Here is a 26,135-nt window from a genome sequence, read left to right on the forward strand (position 1 = left end):
TACTCTCAAGCTGGAGGTTTTGCTTTAAAAGCCATTTAAATGCTGTATATGGAGAAGAGATGTACAGTCTTCTCTCATAGCAACGTACAGCAGCTACAGCCTGGCTTCAGCCGAGCTAGCAAAACACTATAATGATGCAGAAATATTAGTGCTGTTAATAGTTTGTCACGTGAACTTTGACAGTCCTAATTGTAAGTATATGTTCAGATTCTCTTCTCTCATCGTTGGTGCTAAGAAGTGACCACAAACTACGCTTCACTCCGCAGTGAAGCTCAGTTCTCTGCATTTGACAATAAAGAACTTGACCTCTGTGCTTTAGCTGTAGCTTTGCCCTCCTATTGTGGTCTCTCTCTCTCTGTTATGGCCCTCTGCTCAAATAAACGCCGTACTTTAATAAACATACACCCTCTCATGGGTTTGAGCCCAACCCAGCTCTGCAATAACTCACACATCTCCTGGCAAAGCCGGCCCTCTCGGTCTCGCCAAGTTCTGACCAGAGTTATTTTCATTGCGCTTTAGTGTATGTGCGTGTCAGCTGGTCGTTACACATAGGAAGAGATTCCCTCTTATTTTTTCTGTTTTGGGAACGTCTTGAACGTCTCGCACAGTTAAGAAGTTCAAAACTGTCGCACTAGCAATCAATTTGTGGTCATTTCTTTCAGTTCACAGCTTTTTTTTATATATTATTAAAAGCTACAGAGAAAATGAGGCTCATAACAACCACCTGGAAGACCTGGTAGACACCAAAACTGCCCCCATCAGATAAACACACTTAAAGCTTTCTTCTTTGAGAGAGAGGAGAAAATCAAGCTGCTTCAGATCTGAAAACATCCACAGGTGTTTCTGTCCATCCTTCCACTGTGAGAAGACAACTCAGCGCTATGGGTCTGAAAGGATGTGTAGCTGTCAAGAAGAACCTCACTGAGAAAAGGAGACGGACACATCAAACAAAGAAGCTGAACAATGGACTGACCACCAAAGAGTCCAGACCTCAGCATTGCTGAATATCGCTGCTGTCGGAACAAAACCTCGTATCTCCATAATGGTAAATTTACAGGAGAAGGGAAAAACCTTCTTTAATTTTAATGTAAGTCAATGGAACCAGACTTTTTCTCAAGTCATTTTGTGCCGTTTCTTTTGATCCATTCAACATAAAAATTACGCACAATGTAAAGGACATCAGGTAATGTCAAACTATGTCAAGAACCGAAAAACGACAAAAATGGAGAAACAAGGTTTTGTTCTGACAGCAGTGATATATTCAGCATTACTTGAATAGTGAGAAGCAACCAACCTGTAAGACTGAACTTTAGAGGTGTGGAAAATATCCCTGCAGATTTCTCCTCCTAAAATGAATGGAAGTTGTAATAAAAGCAAAGGGTGGGCAGTGAAAATGCTGAAAAATGTATTATATTTAATATAAACATGTTTTCTGCCGTTTCTTTTGCTGACACTGAAAAATGAACTCACACTTAATGGCCATTTTGACTGGTGCTCAGATCTCAGAGCACCCCATCTGGTCACCGTGGCTACTCCGTCCACACGCACGCTCGTCCTCTCCCGGTCAGTCTGCTCGGCCGCCGTGTGAGTGTGTGGGTATGAGTGAGGTTTTAAGCAGGCAGGCAGGCTGTTAATCCTCCATTAGAGAGATCCCTCTGGGGATCAATCATAGGCAGCACAGCTTAGCGCTCAGATCCCCCGACACAGCTTCTCTCCAGAGAGACGCACACATACAGAGCCTGCTGCAGCCCCAGCTCATGCCTCTCCGCTTCCCCGGAAAAGTAGCTAAATTAGAGCCAGAGTGAACCCAGTAGATTTAGACCTGTTCGCTTCTTAAAATTAAAATACACTTTTAAATGGCAAATTTATTATTTTTTCTCCTGTTGGCGACAGCTATGCTGACTGCAATGGTTCACTCTTGAGCCCAAATAGCCCAGATCAGACCTTTATCACTGCCCTATTATATCGATGTCGGAACAAAAACCTCATATCTCATTTTTCAGTTTTCTACATAATTTGAAAATGCATGTTGTCCTTTACATTGTGTGTCCATTGACTTACATTAAGAGCAAAGAGGGTTTTTTTCCTTGTCCTGTAAAGTTCCCATTTTGGAGATATGAGGTTTTGTTCTGACAGTAGTGATATGTTTATTAGTTAAATATTGTGTTTTTTAATTAAATAGGTAATTTCTTAACTTTGTGCAGTTACATCTGTACTGTATTTGAATAATTTAGTGCTTTTACCATTTTTTCAAATTGGAAATGGAATGGTTTGCTATTGTACAGCCTGTTTGTTTGTTGGGGCTGCACAGTTTATCGTTTGTTAATCCTTATTGCAGTGTGTAATTTGCAAATAAGCATTTTAACCAAGGCTCAACTGATGTCATTTGTCTAGTATCAGCTATTTGTGACTTGTGTTTTTATTTGTATCGTTTTTGGAAAAATGTCGCCCGTAATTCGAGACTTTTTTGTTTTGTGCTCCTGGGAACCCAATCTAATCTAACCTTTAGCGTAACGTTATAACACACTCATGTTTTTTTATGAAGTGCGCTGAAGAAAAATGAGAAAAAAAAAGTAAGTAAAATAAACTAAGACGGCAACTAACTCGGAGTAGCCCTCACCCAGTGCTAGGATACTTACATTTTTAAGATTGCTGTTTATTTCAATGTAAAAAGTGTGACATTTCAGTAACTGACAGTCATATCAGTCAGTAAAGCACTGTTTTACTGAAACTGCTCAGGCATAAAATTAAAATATGAAATAGAAAGTCAGCCGATGTTGGTTATCAGAAATTTTAGCCCCTTAAAATCAGTATAAGCCACATAATGTTCATATTGGCTGTAGGCATGTCGTCGCTTAAATGTTTGAGGTGCCTTTATTCAAATAACGAAGTCACTATTCAGATATTGGTAATATTTTCTCACAGGAAGACGGACACAGGCTAGGAATTCAGTGAAACGTGAAAATTATGCTCGTATTTGTGAGTATTTATGTTGTCTTATTCTTCGCTCCTCCAACACGACTGAACGTTACCCAGGATCTGTTCATAACAGATCCTGTGTGACTGAAGTAGTGCAGCACTAACTAGACTAACTACTCGAGCTGATGTTCAGTAAAACTAGAAACAGTGAAAATATATTCCTCTGACAAATAACATGTTAGTGTATCGTCCACTGAGGAGATGATAAGACAGCGACTCCTCAGCAGAATCAGTGCGACACTGGTCAGCTCTGTTGGCTCATTTGCTCATCTGAAGAGGTAGCATCCGTTACTCATCCGACACGAACACCTGTCGATGTCTTTCAGCTGTCTTTGAATAATAAAATAAGTTTAAGGACTTTATATAATAAAACAAGCATTTCCTCACATTTTTGTACAGCACCAGTGCTGTCAGCTAAAAAAGTTAACCTGTAGTCCTACATTACTTTTAGGGCTTTGTTTGTTTTCCTTCCTTGTGTTTAATGGAAATCTGTTCAGAAACTCTTATTGATGCTCAAATATCAACATTAGGCATAACATTTTGGCAGTGCACATCCCTAAATGTGGAATCGCCAGGATTAGGACCTGTAGTCTACCAACAGTAGGACAAAACCTTAGACAGGGATGCTATTCAAGAGCCAAATATAAGCCATTAAATCTGAAATATGAATGCATATTAATATTGGCTGATATTATTGGTTATTAGAATCTTAAAATTGATGTTGGCCACAAAATAATCACATTGGTCAGCGACTACTTTGAGCCAGTAAGTTTTTTTTTTGGTCAAATTATCAGTAATTGTGGTCAAAATGATGCAGGCCAGTCTTTATCCATGCCACATTATTGTTCTGTAATGTTGTGATAAAGAGCTTCTTGACTAACAGGAAACAAATAAAAAATTGGTGACGAAACGTCACATTATTGATGAACTCATGCCTGTTTAATATATTTTGAAGTATATTACAATTATGAAAGGTAATGATAGAATCACAATACTGATATTTTGACTGTATCGACCACCCTGGTGTGTTCAGATTTCAGTCCATGTCTCTCTTCGATCTGACCCTTTTCGATCTGACCCTCTATTAAATGCTCCAGTCTGCTGTGGCTTCAGGTCTGTGTTTGTTGTGTAGTTTGTGTTGGCTGGGCTGTGCCGGATGTTTCTATCAGTAATTCCCCCCCCTGCTTTAAAGAAAGTCTGCAAAGCCTCTAATCCCCTAACTCGCGGATCAAATGTCCTCAGCTTAGAACCTGCTCTGCCGAAAAAACCCACGCAAACGGGACGGGCAGCGAGCGAGCGCGCTTTCAGCACAGCCCAGACAGAAAGGAGCGAGCACAAGCCCCCGCTGTGAACTCTCTGACCTTCCGCACACCCTGGACTTCCAGTACTCGCACATCATCAACCGTCCTTTATCTCTAGCGAACAAACCCTCCACTGTTTGAGTACAGTGGAGGCAAAAAACTCGCACTGAAGTGTTTAAAGTTCGAGTGCGCTAGACTGCCAGTCTGAGTAGAGTTGCTATTGTTGTGTTGCTGTATTTTTGTTTTGCATTGCGTAATTATTTTAAATAGACTTGCATAATCACATAATTAACATAGTGAGTTACATAATGAAAAGCATTTACATTTGATTTACATTCTGTATCGACAGGTTCACGTCGGCACACTTTTTTCGGTCTGTTTCGGCTCCAAAAATGGCAAAAATGCTTTTTTCATCGTATTCAAATCATAATAAAATGCGTTCATGTACATAAATGTGATCTTGATTGACAGCTTAGAATCTACATTTTTGACAGAACCAGTGTAAAGAACCTTCCCGCTACAGCTGGAATCAAATTTCCAAATCTTAAATTCACCCCTCGCTTTATTAAAGCCAGGCCCACATCTGAGATTATCCGCTCTGACAGGACGTACGAGCGGCAGCTACGTGCTTCTGTGTCTGACCAGGATCTCCAGCTCTCAGCAGAGTGGGCTGGACTCCACAGCAGCCTTCTGCTCCAGCTGCTGTGGGAAGAACTTGGCATCTGCCCGGTGCGCTCCAGATGTTTTCCGGCCAAATAAATAAAGAACATCTGAGAAGATTTACTCCCGTCCCAGCGGAGCCCAGAGTTGGTATTACATGCAGCCTATTGAGGGTGGCAAGTGCCCCAAAACCATGAATCAGGTCTCACTCAGACTTGGCTGGAAATGCGAAGACTTAATGTATGAATTTTTAAAGGCCTCGTAGCCGCCCCCCCTGCTTTTTTCCCTCCCCCCAGTAACTGGCTGAAGCATTTCATCTGAGTTGCAGGGCCTGTTCTTAAGGGCCGTCTTCATTTTTTTCCTCTAAAGACTCTCTTCTGACTCTTTCTGACCATCTTTGCGAAACTGATTAACTCAAGATTATGGCTACCTTTCCATGCGTGAAGTAAAGCAATATGCCTTATATTCCTGTATTCCAAGAGGGTGGGGTTGTATAGTTTGCAAGCCTCAAAACAAGGCCATTAATGTAATATTCCCACTACAAGTCTAATTAAAGTGCCTTTGAAAGGCTGTGAGGGGCTTAGAAAATCGTATCAGTCTGTTCCAAATGGCGTAGCCAATGTACAAACTATCCGAGCACCCTGGTTGTGGGTGGTCTTCGTAGTTAATGAATGTGGAATTAAATGGAAAATTCCAGATGCCAAATAGGACAAAGGTGGAAAAACCACAACATGAGCAACTGCAGATTTTTGGGTAATTGGCCTACCAGCCCTGGTTATAAAAGCTGGATAAGTTAATAAATGAACTTTGTTAGAAAAAACGTTAGCTCTTCACCAAACTATACCCTCCCTCTGGCCTTTTTAATTTTCACCCCAGAGAAGAAAATAGAGGCCACAGTCCAGTGTGACTGTACCTTTTGGCTGCCTTTAAACTTTAGCTGCGTGAAACTTTGGTGAAACCAAATTTCACTTCCGTTGCATAGTGTAAAGCATCCTGCAACTGACTTGAAGCATGTTTGATACAGCCAGTCAGAATGCTGAAAACATACCGTGTGATTAAGTCAAATGATGTCGTTTCAGTTAATTGATTTCAGCACATCATGGGGAAGAGAATAAAGCAGAAGATGGTCTTTTAGGAATTGCTTTGGTCATTTGCTGATAACCAGGTAGTTTAAGTAGCTAGGTAGCTAGCCATCTAGCGTAAAACTGACAGCTGTTTGAATAGCTGCTTGTGACTTTGATTGTATTTGAATTGCGTTGTGTTGCTGTCAGATTGCACAGAGCTTACATTTCATGCAACTTGCAACCTGCAACTAGTTGTATGAAAGGTTCAGCATGTAAAGCCAGCATTAGATGCTTAGTCTTATTTGACCTGTTTAATTTAGAAATTTCAAATGTGCATTTCTGACTGTAGTGCTTTGAACACCTTCATCAGGATATAACATCCCTTTCACAGCCATATTCAGAATATAAACATGCATGTGGTAGTAAGGTTGTAGCTGATGATGCCCTGTGAATGTCTGAGAGGGCTGCATGTGTCCACTTAGTAAGCCTGTCCTAGCCTGCCTTTGAGTCTTCACATGACCTGCCACTCTACCTGCTGCCTCTGACCCACATACGTCTCCTTGAGAGCATCAGGACAGCTTTAACGTCTCTCTCTTTGCCGCCATCGCTCCCCCAAAGGCACAGAGGCCTTTTTATAAAAGGAGATATTTTTGTAAGTAGAAAAGAGATGATTTATCTCTCTGCTTTTCTGTCTCTTAGAAAAAAAAGAGCTCGTCAGTTGTCTGTTTTCATTTTATGGGTCCTGGTGGAAAATATGGAAAAGTGCAGAATTTGATTTAGTTCATTTGTAGGTTTTGGATGAGAGCGAGGAACAAGAATTAAAACGTAAGAGAGGGCATGAAAGCTATTTTTGTTTCCAGACATTTTCTTCTGTTTACAGTATTCGTAACTGGAGTTTGAGAGGATGAATATACCATTGGATAGTAAAGGTAGTACAAATATCTTATCATAACAGAATTACATCATTTAACTCTGTATGTGAATAGAGTGGATCTGATTGGGGCTGGAGACTTCCATCGTTTCCAGTCGGATTCCACGCTAAAGAGACCCAGCCTACAACGACTCAGTGTGACCCTCAGACAAGCCCCCGTGGCTGGTTAGTTAAGGGCTACTTCGACATCTGCGTATTTGCGAATATGTTTAGGCTGACGTTCGCATTGGTCTGTGCCAACGTACTTGCACAGACGTAAACATGTCCTCTAGGGGGCAGCGTCGGAACTACACTGTTTTCCTCTTTCTCTCTGATAAATAATACTCACTTCAGTGTTTTTGTAATGTTTTGAAGAAGCTCATAAAGCTTTAATTGGGCCGGAAATTTTGGTCCAGACTCAAAAGCAACCCGATCCGTCACGACGCACAGTATCACGTTTCGAGTCCGAACCCGCGAAATTGTCTCCAAAACCAACGTGAATTACATGATCGTCATCTATTGAGTCCGAAATTGACCCAAACTGGCACTTTGTTACCCAAAGAGATTAACAGAACCGAACAGGACAGTGGTGGTTACTATGTAGCGACAATAATAAGATGAAATAATACCCTATAAACAAATGATCATCTACTTTTGAACTACATCTCAAAGCTTTTGGACTACATCTCAAACTTGTTTTAATCTGGGTAAATGTTCTATGTTCTCACACTCAAGATGTTGAGTTCACCTCTTTAATCCTCAAACTTTACTTAGTCTTTAAATAGGACTTTATGAAGAACATAAAAATATTTTTGGCCAAACCAATTAAACATTCTTTTGACTGCACTAAACTGACCTCTCCTGAATCGATTCACTGTTTATGCCCCTTTTTCTTACCAGCGTGGGCCTTGCGGACGCGTCCTGTGTGGCTGTGGTTTGGTGGCAGAAATGACTGTGATTCTATGTTAGTGACTGTATGAATACAGGCCATATTATATTGCTTGGAATTAGAGGCTATTTTAAGTGTAGTTAACTAACTGACCTGCCTTGAGAGGGTCAGTTAGTTACTCTAGAAGGCCCGTTTAAAAAGCCTCAGAAAGGATCAGAGTGACTCTGTTTAATGTATTCCGAGCCACACTCAAGTGTGTGTGTGTTGGAGTGTGTAGAGAGCTGGAGAGGAGCTGAACAGCAGGAGCAGAACATCCATCATTCCAAACAGCCAACTGCCACAGACACGGCCACCGCCGCCGTTAGAGACACAGCAGAGTGACCACCTGATCGACAGCCAGGAGAGCTCCGTATAGTCGTATGCAAAAGTTGGGACTTCCCTGGTCAAATTCCATGTTTTGTTGATTTTCTAAGTGAAAATAAGTTGTAAAACATCCTCTACAGAGAAAACACACTTCTGCACAATTTAATGCTCATTTTAATGCTGAATTTGAGAAAAAATATTAAATTGTGTCCACAAGTTATAACACATTGAATATTTACTTGTTTTATTTTTTTCCCTATATGTTAAACTCATAAATACAAATTATGCACGGAAGTTTGCATGTCAAACTTCTGTATATGACTGTATGTTTATGTAAATTTATTTCATCTTTAGGCAGCACTTTGTGTGTGTGGGTTAGTTTGATAGAGATTAAGAAAGCATCAAAAACAGTCTGGGTGTCTTATTTCTATATTGTGTGTATATAAGGGAAGTAACGATATGATATTTCTTGTGATGATGATTTCACCGTACCGTATGTGTTTTTGATACACAAAATACAACCTGCCAACTTGTATTTTGCTATTTTTGTTGCCAACACAAGACCATAACGCCTGGTGGAAGCATAATTAACAAAAGTAACTTTCTTTAATCAATTTATCAGACCCAGAAAATTTGGGGGAAAAAAATGCTGATTATGGGCACATTATAAGTGCTAGTGACTGGTGTACTGGTTGAAATTCATCACCTCCTGCTGTGGCGTCTGTTTCCACCTGAAAGTGTTTGTTGCATCAGACGGCGCTGTGGTCTCAGGGCCTTGTGTGCGAAACCTGACGTAGACCAGCTGTTACTGAAGCATGAATGACTGTAATATTTTCCAAACTCCTGCAGTGTCTGATGGGCGGAGGCGCGAGTAGATGAGGCAAATGACTTGAAAGTCAACAAAGCCAAACTAAGCTTCTTATTAGAATTTCCCATTCCACCTTAAATGGTGCCACAGCTACATGTCAGGGTGCAATTGTGAACCTTAAATATGTTTTTCTCAGATGAAAAGTATGTATTTGTACCTTTTCATAACCCAGTGTTTTAAAACAGAACAATAAAATAAAAGGCCTGGAGGCGAGACGGGGTGTGTGGAGTCAGTACAACTTAGAAAATATCATTTCAGTGGATTACGGTACAGTTATGTTTCCTGACTAAAGGTACTGAGATGTACCCTTGAGGGTACCACCCGAGTGACGAGAGGGGACAGCTTAGTCCCTTTATTTCTCAGAGTGTTCAGTTGTTAAAACTTTTACTAAAAATGAAGGGATGTCCCAGAATAATAAATCATAGTTAACCTGCAAAAATAGGTTTACTTAAGCATCTAAAATGGTTTTGTTTGAAAATGCATACAAACACAGTGAAATACTGGAACATTAATCACCCAAGCTATGCATTTTTGGCCTCTTATATATAGATAGATCAGTCTGCCCTAGTCTTTATGTATGTTCTGTGATGTTATGCTGTACTTCCATGCACTTGCGTATGCGTGAGAGTGTGTTAGGACTTGTCTCGTGTGCTGCTGTGTTCTGCGATGGCTGTATGATAAGTGCGTACATGTTCATTTTTAAATCTGAGAGAGAGAGAGAGATAAATACTGAGGCGCAGGGGTAAGTATGCCATCAGTCAGGGGGCAGCTGTTCTGAGCTGATAAGGTGCAGTGATACAGTAGATAGGAGTGATTGGTACAGTCTGCAGCCCTGCTGCACACCCCTGCACTCCTCTCTCGCCAGCTCTATAAATCATTACCATCTCTAAAGAGCATCAGCGAGATGAATGCAGCTCACCGCGGGTATAAAATGTGTATTTGGGTTATTGGGGGCGTGCTCCAGCATCCTGAATTATCCGTATTGGTTGGAATGTGTGGGGGCGTCTGAATGTGTGTTTCATGTCATGTCACGTCTGAATGTGCGCTCTCATCCCTTTCTCTGCTTCTTTATTCATCCCCCTCTTCCCTCCCTCCTTCAGATTGACGCATTGAGTAAAAGAAGTAAAGAAGCAGAAGCTGCCTTCCTGAACGTCTATAAGAAGCTGATCGATGTCCCGGGTAAGTTTGTGCTTGTTTGTTTTTTTTTTTTAACTTGCTGTTTTTGTAGCTGCCTTTAAAGGGCCCATAAAATGAAAAAAATAATTTTCCTTACTTTTTTAAGATAAAGTTTAATGTAATATGTTAACACTGTTAAAATGTTAATACATGCCAGTAACTCAATCCATATGGTCCCTATAAGCTGCAAAAGCAGCCTGATTTTAATTCATGGTCTCTGTGATGTCACAGAAACCAATGCTTTTACATATATCTGCCTGTTCAGCCTACAGCAGTTTAGCTCCACCCATTCGTACTGGAGTGTTTCAGCCCAGACTGCTTTTTGAGTGAGGCACATAAAGAGCAGCCAATCAGAACACAGCAACAAAGGCACAGTTAGAGGTCTGCAGTTCCGCAGGATTCCCGCTGGACCCACGGGACCCACGACAATATCTTATGGCGCAGGACTAATTTTCAGTGTTGCTCACAGGAGCGGGTGGGAAACCAGGCCGCTGCAGGTGGGAGCGGGACTGCATGTTAATGAATAGCCTAAAGAAAGTAGAACGATTACTAAATCGTATATATAAGCATTATAAAATGATAACAATAAAACAATTAAAATGAATGAAGTCATTCTAAAGAGTGTAAAGCAACCGATCACGTGAGCAAGATGCAAAGGGCGGAGCCTTCAGGCTGGTATTTGCCCACCAAATATAACCATTTTGTGGTTTAATTCCTGGTTTATCTTTACTGAAAATAAATGGCATTTGGTGAAGATACTTCACAGTGAGCCTGATGACCATGACTGCCGTGTTATTTCAGCAGAGAATATAACGTATTAGTGAATAGACTGTGTCAGATATTGGATGTCAGTTCACCTTGAAGTAACTTTGTGGGCCCAAGTGGGACAAAAGATTATGATTTTCTGCGGGAGCAGGATGAAATCCTGAGGGAGCGGGACTGAAAGAACAGTCACACTAACAAAAATAGCCAGTTTAATTCTAAGAGGTGAGGAGAGGTTAGAAAAAGGTCATGACCTAAGCGTTTTTTTTTTTCCCAGAATATTTTATATCATTTTTTTATACAAGCAGCCTACAAATCTCTGCTACAAATGAAAACATAACTGTTTCCACCACCTACACCACCTCTGTGAACAGTTCAGCCAAAAGTGGCAAACCCATAGGTGGGGTTAGTTGTAACAGACTAAGGGGCTCGTAGGGCTGAACGATGAATCATTTTTATACCGAAATCACAAATTTTTAAATGAAAGAATGCAATTTTCAGATTGCAAGAGGTGCAGTTTAAATCATATCCCACATTGTTCACGGTTATCTTTACAAATTTCAATTCAATTTCAAGCCAGTTTATTTCTGAAAAATGAAGAGAGGTTAGAAAATGGTCATGTAAAAATGAATTATGACCAGTTTTGGCTGCCAAAACCACTTAGATGATGTAAAAGAACTTTCGGAAGAAAAATAAATAAAGAAAGAAAAATGTAAGATATGGGCCCTTTAAGACTGATATATGTAAATGAGCTCTGTTCTGATTGGCTGCTTCATTGAAAAAGCAGTCCAGGCTGAAACAACAATATAATTTCAGCGTAATGTAATTTCAGGACCTCAGCTGCTGTAGGGTGAAAGACTGGCTGTACATACATGTGATTCTGTGACCTCACAAAAACAGTCATTTCAAAACAACTTAATTTCTACATAAAGTGAAAATGTGAACGTTTGTTTTGGGGGTAGATAAATTAATAAAGGGTAAAAGCATCAACAACATGGTGACCTCACTCAGTGAGTCAGTGCTGTTTTAGGATAGATTCTTCACAGGTTTGTATCAAGTTCGTTCCTGTTTTCCTTCCAAACTCTGGTCCAGCATTTACTACTGATATCGGCCCGATGCTGATACCGAGTATCATATCGGTGCCGTCTCTGCTCCACACACAGCTCTGCAGAACAGCCTCTCACCACAGCCTGACACATCTGCCTACAGCACATACCTGCTCACTCACATGAGAGCCTGTTCAGCTGCTCACTCGTGCATGCTTCGGGTTTGCATGGAAGGCACGCAAACAGCGTGCATGCGCGTGTGTGTGTGCATGCGCATGTGTGTGTGTGCATGCGCGTGTGTCACTTGGAGCGGCTGACGTAACGTCGGGCTGGCAGGGCCAGCGTGTAAAACAAACGCAGAGTTGTACAGCTGGGCTGTGGCACTGCCTTTAAAATTAGCTCTCCAGAGACAGAGAGAGAGAGAGAGAGCGAGAGAGGGCAAGGTTTTTCTGCAGCTCTTCACAGGGGAGAGCGAGGCTCGACCTAACACGCTTTCTTTTTTTCAGAATATTTTATAATTATCTATACAAGCAGCCTACACATCTCTGCTGCAAATGAAAATATAACTGTTTCCACCACCTACAGTCTGAACAGTTCAGCCGAAAGTGGCAAACCCATAGGTGGGGTTAATTGTAAAAGACTGAGGGTCTCTTAGGGCTGAACAATTCATCACTTTTGTACCAAAATCACGATTTTTAAAGAATTTAGTTTTCAGAATGCAAGAGCTGCAGGTTTTTTCCTTGTTTTTTGTTTTTTTTTGGGGGGGGGGTTTTCCCCTATTTTCTCCCCAATTTAGTCAGTTCCAATTCCACCCAATAGACCCCCTAATCACACGCAGAGAACCACATAGTGTAGACGTTACCATGACAACCAGCATCACGTGAGTCCAGTCAGAGTGAGATGAGCAGCAGTGAGCAGTGCTCGTGTTTTTAATGACTTTCAAATGATGTCAGACTCAGGAAAACGTCCTTCACATGTCCTTATTAAAGAAGGCCGAGAGGAAGGCGTCGTGTTCTGAGACACGTAAGCTGGACGTCCGTCCCACCGCCGTCTTTTAAAGATCAGAGCATAAACTTCGTCTCCTCTGCAGACCCGTTTCTGCTCCGCCATGTTGAACAGTATAAACTCTCGCTATGACGTGACGCACATGATCAGAACGGACTTTCTGATTGGGAACGTAATCAGATACAGGCGTTTACACGGATATTATTCTTCTATTTAACTGATTATTCACAGGATTACCCACCTCATTTAATCGGATAGAAACTGTATTCCGAATGGCCTCAATCAGATGTATTCTGTTCGGATTGAGCTGTTAGTCGGATTATTAACGGATTATTAGGCTCCATGTAAACGTGGCTAATGATGAGTTGAGTGCTTTAAAAAGGGTGCAATATTACAGCCACCAAGTGCCCCCATCTTACCCCATGCTAGGTTGCTCGCTGCTCTCCTTTATTATTGTTTATCAAACTAACAGATACAGTTGTGTGCGAAAGTTTTGGCGCCCCGGTCAGGTTTTTTTATTTTATTTTTTAAACATCCTCTACAGGGAACACATTTTAATGCACAATTGCTGTTTATGTATTATAATATATTGGAGGGGAAAAAAACTAAAAGTGATCTACTACATTTGGGCTCTAAGGAGAGAGAATTTCGCAAACGGTTGCTGTGATATGAAGACGTTTCTTCTTGGCCGTCGTCTTGTTGTTTTGGTTGGTTCGGCCAGCTGTTTAACACGCCCTCTTCACTCCGTCGCTGGTTTTACAGGCGTTTAAGCCGTTTCCTGCCCTCACCGTGTGTTTCAGACACCCGTCAGCTTGACCAAAGCCTGAGTGTGTGTGAAGTCACCTTGAGTCAGTGTGAGGCTCCCCAGACTCCTGCGGCTAATCTCTCTCATTTCAATAGTTGAGACGTCCAGCAGAGCGACACCACAGAGCTAGGAGAGGCGGTCGCTCCAGCAGCAGCGGGTGGGGGGTGGTGGGGTGGAGGGGAGGAGGGGGTGTGTGGGGGCCCACAGTACCTCACAGTGTTACAGCAGCTCCAACTTTATTCTGAGCCTCAGTCACTAAGGCTCTCTTAACGCCCCCCCCCACACTCTATCGCTCTCTCTTTCTCTCTTTTTCTGTGTTTCTATATATCGCTCTCTCTTTCTGTCTCCGTCTTTTTTCTTTTTCTCTCTCTCTTCCTCCTCTCTCATTTTGCTTCTCTCTTTTCTTTCTCGTTTTCTTCTCGCTCCCTTTTATTCCTTTTCTTTTGCGTTCTCTCTCACACCCTTTCTTTTTTATCCCTCTTTGTTTTTGAATGTATTTAGAGTTTTTTTTCCTCTTCTTTCTTGTGCTACACTCCTTAAGTGTGGTTCTTAGAATGGTTCCATACAGAACCATGAATATTCAAACAAGCCTTTGCATGGTTAAAGGTTCTTTGCATGGTGAAATGGTTCCTCAAATTGATGGAGAATGTGCTGTAGATGGTTCTGTGTAGCACCAAAAAGTGTTCTGCTATTGTTATGATATCAAGCTTGCAACAATAGAAGAACCCTTTTTGGTCCTATATCGAGCCCTTTTCAAAAAGGTTCTATACAGAACCATATACAGCACGTTCTCCATCAGTCTGAGGAACCATTTCACCATGCAAAAAACCATTTAATCATGCAAAGGCTTGTTTTAGTGTTTATGGTTCTGTATGGAACCCCTAAAGAACTCCTAAAGAACCATCTTTTTAAAGAGTGTATTTAACTGTCTCCCTCTCTTCCTCTCTTTTACTCTTTCTCTCTCTTCTTTCTCCCTCTTTTTCTCTCTTCCTCATTCTCTTTTCCTTTCCCACCCCATCCCCTCTCTTTCTCTCTTTCTCTGCTCGTCTCTCCGTCTCTCTCCCTCTCCTTTTCTCTTTTTTATCTTCCTCTGTTTCTCTCTCTTTCTCTCTTACTCTGCTCGTCTCTCCGTCTCTCTCCCTCTCCTTTTCTCTTTTTCATCTTCCTCTGTTTCTCTCTCTTTCTCTCTTTCTCTGCCTGTCTCTCCGTCTCTCTCCCTCTCCTTTTCTCTTTTTTATCTTCCTCTGTTTCTCTCTCTTTCTCTCTTTCTCTGCCTGTCTCTCCGTCTCTGTCCCTCTCCTTTTCTTTTTTATCTCCCTCTTTCTCTCTCTCTTTCTGACTTCTCACACATCCTCCCTCTCTCTCTCTCTCTCTCTCTCTCTCTCTCTCTCTCTCTCTCTCTCTCTCTCTCTCTCTCTCGGGGGTCTAATGTAATCATATGATTACATAATTAGCCCAGCTGTCTCATTAAGGAAAATCAACTGGAGCTGGGGCGTAATTAGTCATGCAGCGATTAAAGAGCGGCTGATGAGGGTGTTGTGGGGGGAGGTGTGTGTGTTGGGATGGTGACGGGGTCTCTGGAGGGCCCTTCACCCTCTCGGCCCACCCAGCGCTGTAACGATGCTAATGCGGATCGTGGGGGGGGGCAGTAAAAGGAGCAGCGCAGCCACAGGCCCCCCTCCCTGTCCCCTGCCCCCCCCACTGTCCCCAGGATCGACATCACCATCACCATCAGTCTCAGCGTCAGCTCAGCTCAGCCTGCAGCTCCTGTCATCTCCAGTCTGAGAGTGACGAGCCTCAGTGGACGAGAGGACCAACTCACTCAGAGTGACGGACCACAGCTCACATCACTGCACCTCCACCAGCAGCTCCGCATCCCCACATCCACTCATCCCTCTCTCCTCTCCTCCTTTCCTTCTGCCTCTCTTTCACGCTTTGTTTTTTCCTTTCTTTCTTTCTTTTTTCTTTTTCTTTCTTGTCTGACCCTTTTTATCTCTCAATTTCTTTCTCTTACTTCCTTTCTTTGTCTTTCTCTTTTTGTTCTTACTTTTTTCTTTTTCTTTCATTCTTTTCTTTCTTCCTTTCTTTCTTTCTTTCTTTCTTTCTTTCTTTCTTTTTCTTCATTTATTTTTTCCTCTCTTTCTTTTTTGCTGTTTCTCTCCTTTCTTATTTTTTTCTTTTATTCTGTCCATCTTTTATTTTGTCTTTTTCTTTCATTTTCATTTTCTCTTTCTTTCTTTCTTTCTTTGCTCCCTTTTCTTTCTTGCTGTCTTTCATTCATTTTTTTCTTCTCCTCTTGTTCTTTGGCTTCTTTCTTTCTTTCTTCATTTCTTTCTTTTTTCTTTTTTCTCTCTCTCTTGCTCTCTCTTTGTACATTTTCTCACTGTCACTCTCTCTTGCTCTCTCTCTCACTCTTTTCCTCTCTCTCTCCCTCTCATCCTCTTTCTCCTCCCTCTCTCCTTCTGTGTGAACCTGCTGTGTGAGTCTGAGCCCCAGTGTAGTGAGTGTAGATGGTGAAACCCTGTGTGCGTCTCTCTGGTGTAGATGTGTCTGAGGGAGGATGTTCAGAGTGTCTGAGCGTCTCACAGTGACCAGCTTCACACTGATCTCCCTCCGACTCTCAAACCAAGCTGTAAACCTCCTTTCGCGTCTCGTGAGACGAGGTGTTGAGAGACTCTGTTTAACAGCGTCGTCAGGCGTGGAGGTCAGACTGAGCCCCGACCGCCCGCCGTCCGTATGTGTGAAGACTCGGCGTGAAAACCGTGTGACCCGTGTTATCATTCAGGATCTCTGATTCTCAGCCAAAGTTCAGTAACACCCCTGTGGAACGTTCTGGTGGGAAAGAGTGTAACTTATCAGCCCCTCTCGCTCTTCATCTCTGAGCCTTCAACCTCTTTTTCTCTCAAGCTTGTTGATAATGTCACCACACAGTTAGAGGGCGGAGCTTAGTTTGCACAGTTTGCATGAAAAGCTTTGCATTGTGATGTATGTTTTGCGCTGCGCATGTGATCATATATACATCTGTCTCTCTCTCTGTTTCTCTTTCTCTCTCGCTCGCTCTCTTTCGCTCGCTCACTCTCTCTCACTCTCTATTTGTCTCTTGTGCTCTCTTTCGCTCGCTCAATCTGTCTCTCTCTCTGTTTCTCTTTCTCTCTCTCTGTCTGTCTGTCTCTCTCGCTCGCTCTCTTTCGCTCACTCACTCTCTCTCTCACTCTCTATTTGTCTCTTGTGCTCTCTTTCGCTCGCTCAATCTGTCTCTCTCTCTGTTTCTCTTTCTCTCTCTCTCAGTTTGTCTGCCTCTCACGCTCTCTCTCTTTTTCACTCACTCACTTTGTCTCTCTTTCTCTCTCTTTGTGTCTCGCTCGCTCACTCTGTCTCTCTCTCTCTTTGTGTCTCTCTTGCTCGCTCACTCTGTCTCTCTTTCTCTGTCTCTCTGTCCTCTCTCCCTTTCTTTTTCTCTCTCACACACTCTCGCTCACACACTGTCTGTCTCTCTCTCTGTTCCTCTCTCTCACTTGCTCACTCTGTTCCTCTCTCTGTCCTCTTCTTTCTCTCTCTCTCTTTCTCGCTCACTCTCTGTCTCCCTCTCTCTCTCTCTCTCTCTCTCTCTCTCTCTCTCTCTGTCTCTCTCTCTTTTTCACTCTGTTGGTCTCCCTCACTCACTCTCTCTCTGTCTCCCTCTCCCTTTCTCTCTTTTCTGTGTGTGTCTCTCTCTCTCGCTCCCTCTCTGTCTCCCTTTCTCTCTCTCTCTTTCTCTGTCTCTCTGTTGGTCTCTTTATCCTCTCTCTCTCTCTCTCTCTGCGGTGTCAGCACTATCAGAGCTCACAGTGGAGCAGCTAAACTTAGCTCTGCTGTTTCTGCACCACAACACCAGCAATTAGTCACAGCGCTCCCTCCGTCCCCTCCGTCCCCTCCGCCTGCACACACACTCCGTCTCCCTCCCGCTGCGCTCAGTGTGTGTGAGCGTGCGAGGCCGATCATGTGCTTCGTTTGTGTTCAGCGTGTTTGTTTAACTGTTTCCCTCAGTGTGAATTTCTTTGTCCTGTGTGTGTGTGTGTGTGTGTGTGTGTGTGTGTGTGTGTGTTTGCTGTGGCCTTGATTCACTCTAACAAATCAGGCTCCTCATCAGAGAATACCCAGCATGCCCTTGGGCCTCTCTAGTCGCCCTCTCCGTCATCAGCTGTTGTGCGTGTGTGTGTGAGAGAGAAGGAAACAGATGGATGACCACCTCACTGCCAGCCCACTGACCTTCAAACACACACGGAGTTCTCAAAGCACGTTATTTAAACTTCCTCAGGCTGGCTTTACACTGAGAAACTTACACGCAACTTCAGTTGCTTGAAACTTACATGAAACTAAATTGCACTTGAGTTGCACTAGAGTTGCAGTAGCCAGTTATCTGTTTAAACAGCTGCTCATTCCAGTGCTTATTCTTTTTTGCCTGCTGCTAAACAAAATTAATGTACACACTTAAAAATGATGGTTCTTCAAGAGTTCTTTAGCGAAGAAAATGGTTCTATATGTAACCATGAGCACTCAAAGAACCCATTGCATGATTAAAGGACATGAAAGAGATCTTCAGCTAGATGGACAATGTGCTGTAGATGGTTCTATATATAGAACCTTTTGAAAAGGGTTCTATATAGCGTCAATAAGGGTTCTTCTATTGTTGTGATGTCACAAAGGTTCTATATAGAACCATCTACAGCACATTCTCCATCAATTTGAAGAACCCTTTCATGATGCAAAGAACCCCCTTATGTCAGGCTTGTTACAGTAGAAGAAACCTTTTTGGTGCTATATAGAACGCTTTTTCAAAAAGGTGCTATGTAGAACCATCTACAGCACATTCTCTATCAACTCTTTCATGATTCAAAGAACCCTTTTAATCATCCAGAGGGTTCTTTTTGTTTATGGTTCTATATAGAACCATTTTCTTTACTAAAGAACCCCTGAAGAACCATCATTTTTAAAACCTTAATGCAGCGCCATTTAGGTTGTGCAGTTTGAGCTTTGAAAAAAGGTTTGAACAGTCTCTAAAGAAACTGACCGTTAAAAATGACCGATACTTCCCTATTTTGAGATTCCACTGTAGATGCTCTGTAGACGCCCAGCTTATTTTTAACTAACATTCAACCAAATACCCTTTAGACGGCTCATGGATCTTGAGCGTGACCCCCAGCGCTGTTCTCCGCGTCCGTCTTTCTGCAGAGACGCTCGGATAGCGAGCTGTCGAGCAGCAGCAAGATGATCAAGAACATCCTGTAATTAGCCCTGAGGCCGTTCCCAGCAGCAGCACAACACTCCGTTATTAATATTTTAGTATTTTCGTCAATAGTTTAATCATTTCCGTCTCCAGGGAGTAATAGTTGGGCTCGTTCCTTTTAAACTGACGGTTATAACGTTTAAAGGACTGTGAGGGATTGGTTTGGAGCTCAGTGTGGTTATCAGGGTCTTGGAGGCAGAGATGCTGTTTGTGTGTATGGTGTGTATTTATTTTAGTGTGAGAACAAACAGAGCAACCTTGACAAGCCACGAACAGATACAGTGTCAGTGTTTATACTCGGTGTGTCCAAATGTTCGTAGACACCTGCAGCCTGTTGCACCAGCTGAGCATAAGTTCGATCGTAAGTTGGGGTGTAAAGTCCATCCAAAACCTCACGTTGAGAGTAGTTAGTTTAAAACTAGCAACACAGAGAATTTCGGTTGCACCACAGACCCCCACGGTACATCTTAACTAGTAGAGCGTAAAGTGATCGCAGATCAAAACACTGTCACAGAACGATGTATTTACTCCACAGCCAATCAGTGACGTTGTCCGACATAAACAGGAAACGTTACACATATGATCTCAACACGCAGTGAAATCACTCACATTTTTCTCTTTCCGTGTCACATTTACTTCGCTTAAGATGTGTCAGTTGTATTAGCTATAATTCAAAAAGAGACTATGTTTTACGGTCCGTGTACCTTCTGTTCATTTGATTTTCATTTTAAAATCTAGTATTGAAAGACGGGAATATGGGTCTCGTGTTTCAACAAACAGCAATGGAATAAGGCGTCGATTTTACTGATTTGAATTAAGCAGAAATAAAGGTGCAGAGTGCACCCATGGTCGCAGAAGCTCAGAAATCAGGCAGTTGCGGTTAAACAGTGATGAGGACAGGAAAGATCGAGCATGAGTGTTGAGAAGGTCAGCCTAGATCTGCCGTTATTCAAGGCTTTGTAACGTTTGATGCGTGTTCATTGACTTGGTTCCATTAGCAAAAACGTGACTCCCGCCTTGTGCGCTGTCCTATGTTCATAGTGTTCTTATAATAATGTGGCGGCGGTGTTGGCTCCGGTCTGGGGGGAAAGGAGCTTTAGAGGTGCGTTAGAGCTGCCTTGGGGGTCTCTGTGCTCAGGACTCTGTGTTCAGTTCACTTCTGGGAGGGTTTTTTTTACGATGGCCTGAATCACATGCCTGGGTGTGTGTTTAGTTAGTTGGGTTAAGTGTCTACCATGAAGCGGAGGGAGCGGAGGTGACCTTCATTACGAACGGGCTGCCCTGTATGAGCCTTTTCTGCTGGTGTCAATAAAAAGCATGACAGTCTCTCCCGAGTCTCCTTCTGCACCAAGAGGCCACAGTACTGGTCACTGTGACTGAAAGACAGAATGTAATCTAGTGTCCATATGCCTGTATGATGCACGCGCATGCATAGGGGAGTTCGGTGCAACACTGACAGAATACTTCTTGAACTTAAGCGCATCTGCAGCTGATCTGGCGAGCATGAAGTCCCCGCCAATGGTGGGAGTTCAGTTTCTTCCCTATATCATTTCTTTCTCATATAGTTTGTACAGGTCAAATATACAAACGCTTATCCAAATTAATATAGCAGACCAATACACCAGAACCACAGGCCTGATTTCTGTGATTTCTGAGCTTCAATACCTGCGCTTTGCGCGTTTATTTCCACTTATGATGGGAAATTCTAAATTTGGATCATTAGGATACGACCCTTTATTCCATTGCTGGTTGTTTGTTTTTTGATTTTGTAAAACGAAGCTATTTGGTGATTTTTCCACTGAATATACCAGAATCAGAAACGAGAATCAACCCATTTGCCGTTTTTCAATACTGGTTTTTAAAATGAAAATCAAATGAACAGAAGGTACGCAGACCTTTTACGATAATGTCCTCAAAGCGTCCGTCTCTTGTACGTGTGTTTATTCTGTTCTTCTGCTGGAATTTTTCCTGATGTTCAAGCTGGGTTCTCATGTACAGTATTTTAGTGGTCCTTTATCAGTGAACAGTCGGTAACGTTAGCGAAGCTGCGACTAACGTTTTCCATATTTGAATCAGCTGAAGGACAAAAGGGTAATGTTAGCTTTGTTAGTTAGCATCACACAACCTGAGCGCTGATGCAGTTATTTCTCTGCAGGTAGTTGACTTGTGTACTTGAACACAGTCGCCCACCTGTTTTGAAACGATCCTGTGGAAAAATATCTCAGTGCCAGACACAAAGTAGGACTCAGGGCTCTGTTCCTGTCTGTGCTGTGTAAATCTGTGGCTGGGAGGTCTGTGATCTTTTCTGTCTCTGATAGTTTTCCCATCGATCAAATCACAAATCACAGCCATTTTAACAGATTTTTTACAGCAGAACGTATATAGGGTATGTATAAATTTTAAGTCATATCTCAACCTCTTATTCTCCAGGGTGTATTTTGTTTTTTCCATCTCAATTTACATCGTAAAGCAAATTATTCAGTAACTGCCTGAAATAAATGTAAATTTTTATTTTATTTTTATTTTTTTTTTTGGTAAAAGCTCCCCTCAAATTAACAGAACATATGTTTTATGATCACACATATTGCTTTATGCTCACAATTTACTGCTGAAAGCCAAAAATCTTAGACGCTCTTTGTATTTTGTTATAAAAATAATTTGTACAGAGCAGATCACTGAAGAGACGCCACCTGTTTATAGTTTATAGCCCAGATTTGTGGAAAAATGGGTCGACTTTCAATAGAAAAAGTTCAGCCTCTTTTATTATAAGGGTTTAAAATTACATCACCCGTCTATTTGACTGGAGAGAAGACAGTTACAGCTCTCATATGACACCCACTTTCTGAATGTAGCGTATGAAATATGAAAGAATATGACGAAGTGCGTTTTGGAACCAACCGGTGGTCTCAAGGAGTTGAAAAGCTACGCTGAAACTATGTTACCTGGTGCAACCAGTTAAATTCTCGTAGCTCGTAAACTTTGGCAGTTTACATTCAAACTAGGCTACGTTTGAACTTACATTCAGCTAATGCAACTGGCTGCTGCTCATTTAGCATTTCTTCTGAAATTTGAGGGTATTTAACAGATGTTGGAACATTGCTGTGAGGATCTGAATGTATTCAGCCACAAGAGCATTAGTGAGGTCAGGTGCTGATATTGGATGATCAGTTCTGGATCCCAAAGGCATTGGATTTAGCTCAATCACTCCAGAGAATGCAGTTCCACTGCTCCGCAGTCCAGTTTTAGGGATGGTGGCCTCAGGCTGGTGTGCGGCCGCTCGGTCCTACTGGCAGTGCTTTATATGGAGATTATATAAGCTGTGCAGTTGAACAGTAATGTGTGCACCTTAAATGCATTCACTAATCAGATGAGCAGTCTGGGTTCTTTTGAACAGTGTAAACAGGCATCTGGGCGGCTGGTATCATGTGTGATGTGTGTTTGTTTTGTCTCCCGGTCAGATCCGGTCCCCGTGTTGGAGCTCGGCCAGCAGCTGCAGCTGAAGGTGCAGAGGATGCACGACATCGAGACGGAAAACCAGAAGCTCCGGGAAACTCTGGAGGACTACAACAAAGAGTTCGCCGAGGTCAAGAACCAGGGTGAGAGCGCACGGTCACACCTACACTCACTGGTCACTTTATTAGGTACACTTATTGACCAGTTTATTAGCTCCACATACCACTTAGCGGCACTTCACAATGTCTATCTGTGCAGTTTGTTAGCCCAGCTTTACTTCGTTCATCAGTGGTCAGGACCACCACAGAGCACGTATTACATGGGTGGTGAATCATCCTCAGCACTGCAGTAACACTGACGTGGTGGTGGTGTGTTAGTGTGTGTTGCACTGAGTGGATCAGTTTTTAAACACTGTGTCCACTCTATTAGACACTCCTACGTGGTTGGACCACCTCGTAGATGTCAAGTCAGAGACGATAGCTCATCTGCTGAGCAGTCCTCTAGTCCTTCCTCAGTGGTCAGTTTCTAGCTTCAAGATACTTTATGGTTGTGGATCATCCTCAGTCCAGCAGTGATACTGAGATGTTCAGAAACTCAACACAACCTAAATAATAATTTATAATACATGTGGTGGGGTGGTCCTGTGGTGGTCCTGACCATTGATGAATGGGGCAAAGTGGCCAGTGAGTGTAAAAATTGCATAGTAATAAACTTTATTGAGCTTAAAAAGGTTTAAAGAAATGTAAAAGTGCTTTACAACAGAAATCTAAATAAAAAGTAATAAGTAAACACAATAAAATATGATTGGAGAGTAAAAGAAAACTGGCCTGTGACTTAAAATCCACCCTATTTTCTCCTGGGTGGTCAAATGGCCCATATCCTATATTTTTCTTGTATTTTACTTTTTCTCTTGAGGTCCATTTATGACGTTTTGGTGGTTTTATTACAGTCTAAGTGCTCCTTAGACTGTTTTCCAACCTTAAACAAAAAGAATTAAACAGGCTGGTTTTGTTATTGAGTCTTTAAGACTAACAAAAGATAAATTAACTTAATAAATATGTTCTGATTTGCTGTGTCTCGTTCAGAAAGCACTCTGAGACACTCCTTACAACGTGAATGGGCGGAGCTAAACTGTTGTAGGCTGAATAGGTGGATGTATGTAAATGAGTCGATTTTTGTGACATCACAAATAACGCATTCAAAACGGGCTGTTTTTACAGCTTAGTCTTCATATGTGGCTGTAAACACTACATTTTGACTCTGTGTTTACGTAACTCCTTTATTTAAATCGGGGGAGGTTCGATTTCCCATGGTACCGGCCCTTTAAGGGGGGTTGTGAGTTGAGGGAACTTAATTTGTGAGTTTAATTAGAGTCGTTCAGTAGTGGCTGCATTATCTTCGGTCCTTTTATTAAATAATCTCTCCCTCTCCATCAGAAGTGCTGACTGGATTATGCAGTAAGAAGATGTTTTAACCCCAGCAGCCTTCCCTCGCTTTCCCTCTCTCTCTCCCCCTCCCTCCCCTCCCTCTCTCTCTCTCGGACCCCCGTGCTCTTCCCAGTAGAGGCCATTGATCCCTCCCAACCTAAATGTTTAAAGTTCAATTTAGCAGTTAAGGGGGAAAAGGCCTCCGAAGGGACCTGCTCCCATTGATTATGTGTCAGACCCGCAAGCCGGCAGTTTAAATCACACATGCACACACTCGCGCCCGCTTATGTGTAATACACACACACACACACACACACACACACACACACACACACACACACACACTCTCCCACCTGCTTGTGTGTAACACACACACGCTTGCGCTCGGATCTCTGAGCGCTTAAGTCAGAGACTATGAGCTTTACTGTCTCACACATACATATTTCATCTCCTCACTGAGACTCTCAGACACCTTTCTGAGCACTCAGTCAGAGTCAGTGAGCGTCTCCGTCTGAGACACAGCGAGATATTGACTCTCGCTCTTACACTGAGCCCCCCGACCAGAGGGTCTTCGTCTCATTCAGTCTGAATGCAGGAAAGAACCTTTTTTATACGTCTTATTTTACCCCATAATCTCTGACATCTCACAGCTTAATCTCTCTCTTTCTTTCTCTTTCTGTTGCTCTCTCTTTTCTTTCTCTTTCTCACATTTTCTTTTTCTTTCTCTTTTTCTGTTTCTCTTGCTTTCTCACGTTTTCTTTTTCTTTCTATCTTTCTCTTTGTTTCTCTTTTTCTTTCTTTCTCACGTTTTCTTTCTCTCTTTCTGTTTCTCTTTTTCTTTCTCACGTTTTCTTTTTCTTTCTCTTTCTGTTTCTCTTTTTCTTTCTCTCTGTCTTTTTCTCTTGTTTCTCTCTCCCCTCTTACTCTCTCTCACTTTCTGTCCCTTTTCTTATTTATATCTGTATCTCTTTTTCTCCTTACCTCTCCTTTTTCTGTTTTTCTCTCTCCCTCTTCTTTTGCTTTCTTCTTTTCTCATATCTCCATCTCTCTTGCCTTCAGTTTCGCTGTCTCTCCCTCCTTTTTTCTTTTTCTCTCTCTCTCAACCTCCTTCTGTTTTTCTTTCCTTTTTCTTTCTCCTGTTTTTTTTGCTCTATTCTTCTGTCTTTTTCTCTCGTTTCTCCCTCCCTCGCTTTTTTCCTTTTTTTATTTTTCTCTCTCCCTCTCCCTTGCCTTCAATCTCTCTGTCTCTCTCTCTGTCCTTTTTTCATTTTCTCTGTCCCTCTCATCCTCCCATTTTCTTTCTCTCTGTCCTTCTCTCTCTGTCTTTTTCTCTCATTTCTCTCTCGCCTCTTTCTCTCTTTCTCTCTCTCCCCTTTGTCTCTCTTTGTTCTCCTCCTCTCCTTGATCTGTTTTTCTCTTTCCCTCTTCTCTTATTTTTCTCTTTTCTGTCTGTCTCTGTCCCTCTCTCTTGCCTTCAATCTCTCTGTCTCTCTCTGTCCTTTTTTCTTTTTCTCTCTGTCTCTCTCATCCTCCTGTTTTTTTTCCCTTTTTTCTTGTTTTCTTTCACTCTGTCCTTCTGTCTTTTTTCTCTCGTTTCTCTGTCCCCACTTACACATACTCTCTCTCTGTCCTTTTTTCTTTCTCTCTATCTTTGTTCCTCCTCTCTCATTTTTTCATCTCTGTCCTTTTCTCTCGCTTTTCTTCTCTCTCTCTCTCTCTCTCTCTCTCTCTCTCTTTCTCTTTTTAAAAAAGCCCATATTGTGTAAAAAAAAATTACCCTTGCTCTTTTTGAAGACTTTGATTTTGTATGTAAACATTGTTAGTTTCTAAACATACTGTTCACTCACCCGTGCTGGATATGAGCCTTTAAAAGCTTTATCAAGACATAATTAGACGAATTTCGGCCTGGGCTCGGTGCAGCACCTCTATTATTTAGAAACACAGTTTGTCCTGCCTGGTTAAAGCTGGGCAGAACGTTCAGGTCATCAGCCGTTCAAATAGGAAATAACTCAAGGCCACAGTGAAAAGAAAGCTGTTTTCCCAGCTCGTGGACTATTACGAGCTTTCATTTCTCATTAGCCTGGTACAGTCCGTCCCTCCTTCTTTCCCTGTTCTTAAATTTTCATGTGTTTGTGGAAAATAGAGCCGCTTCGTAGGAACT

General features: G+C 42.2%; 1 protein-coding gene across 1 annotated transcript in view; it reads left to right on the forward strand.

Moving 5' to 3' along the window:
* cux1b (cut-like homeobox 1b) overlaps nt 1–26,135 on the forward strand; it is a 232,815-nt gene that overhangs the window by 105,046 nt on the left and 101,634 nt on the right. Inside the window, exons 4-5 of the mRNA XM_036556545.1 lie at nt 10,135–10,213; nt 22,553–22,690. Coding sequence (XP_036412438.1) covers nt 10,135–10,213; nt 22,553–22,690 — 217 coding nt within the window. The remainder of the gene's footprint in view (nt 1–10,134; nt 10,214–22,552; nt 22,691–26,135) is intronic.

The sequence above is a fragment of the Colossoma macropomum genome, unplaced genomic scaffold, assembly GCF_904425465.1.
Source record: "Colossoma macropomum unplaced genomic scaffold, Colossoma_macropomum, whole genome shotgun sequence".
Lineage (NCBI taxonomy): Eukaryota > Metazoa > Chordata > Actinopteri > Characiformes > Serrasalmidae > Colossoma > Colossoma macropomum.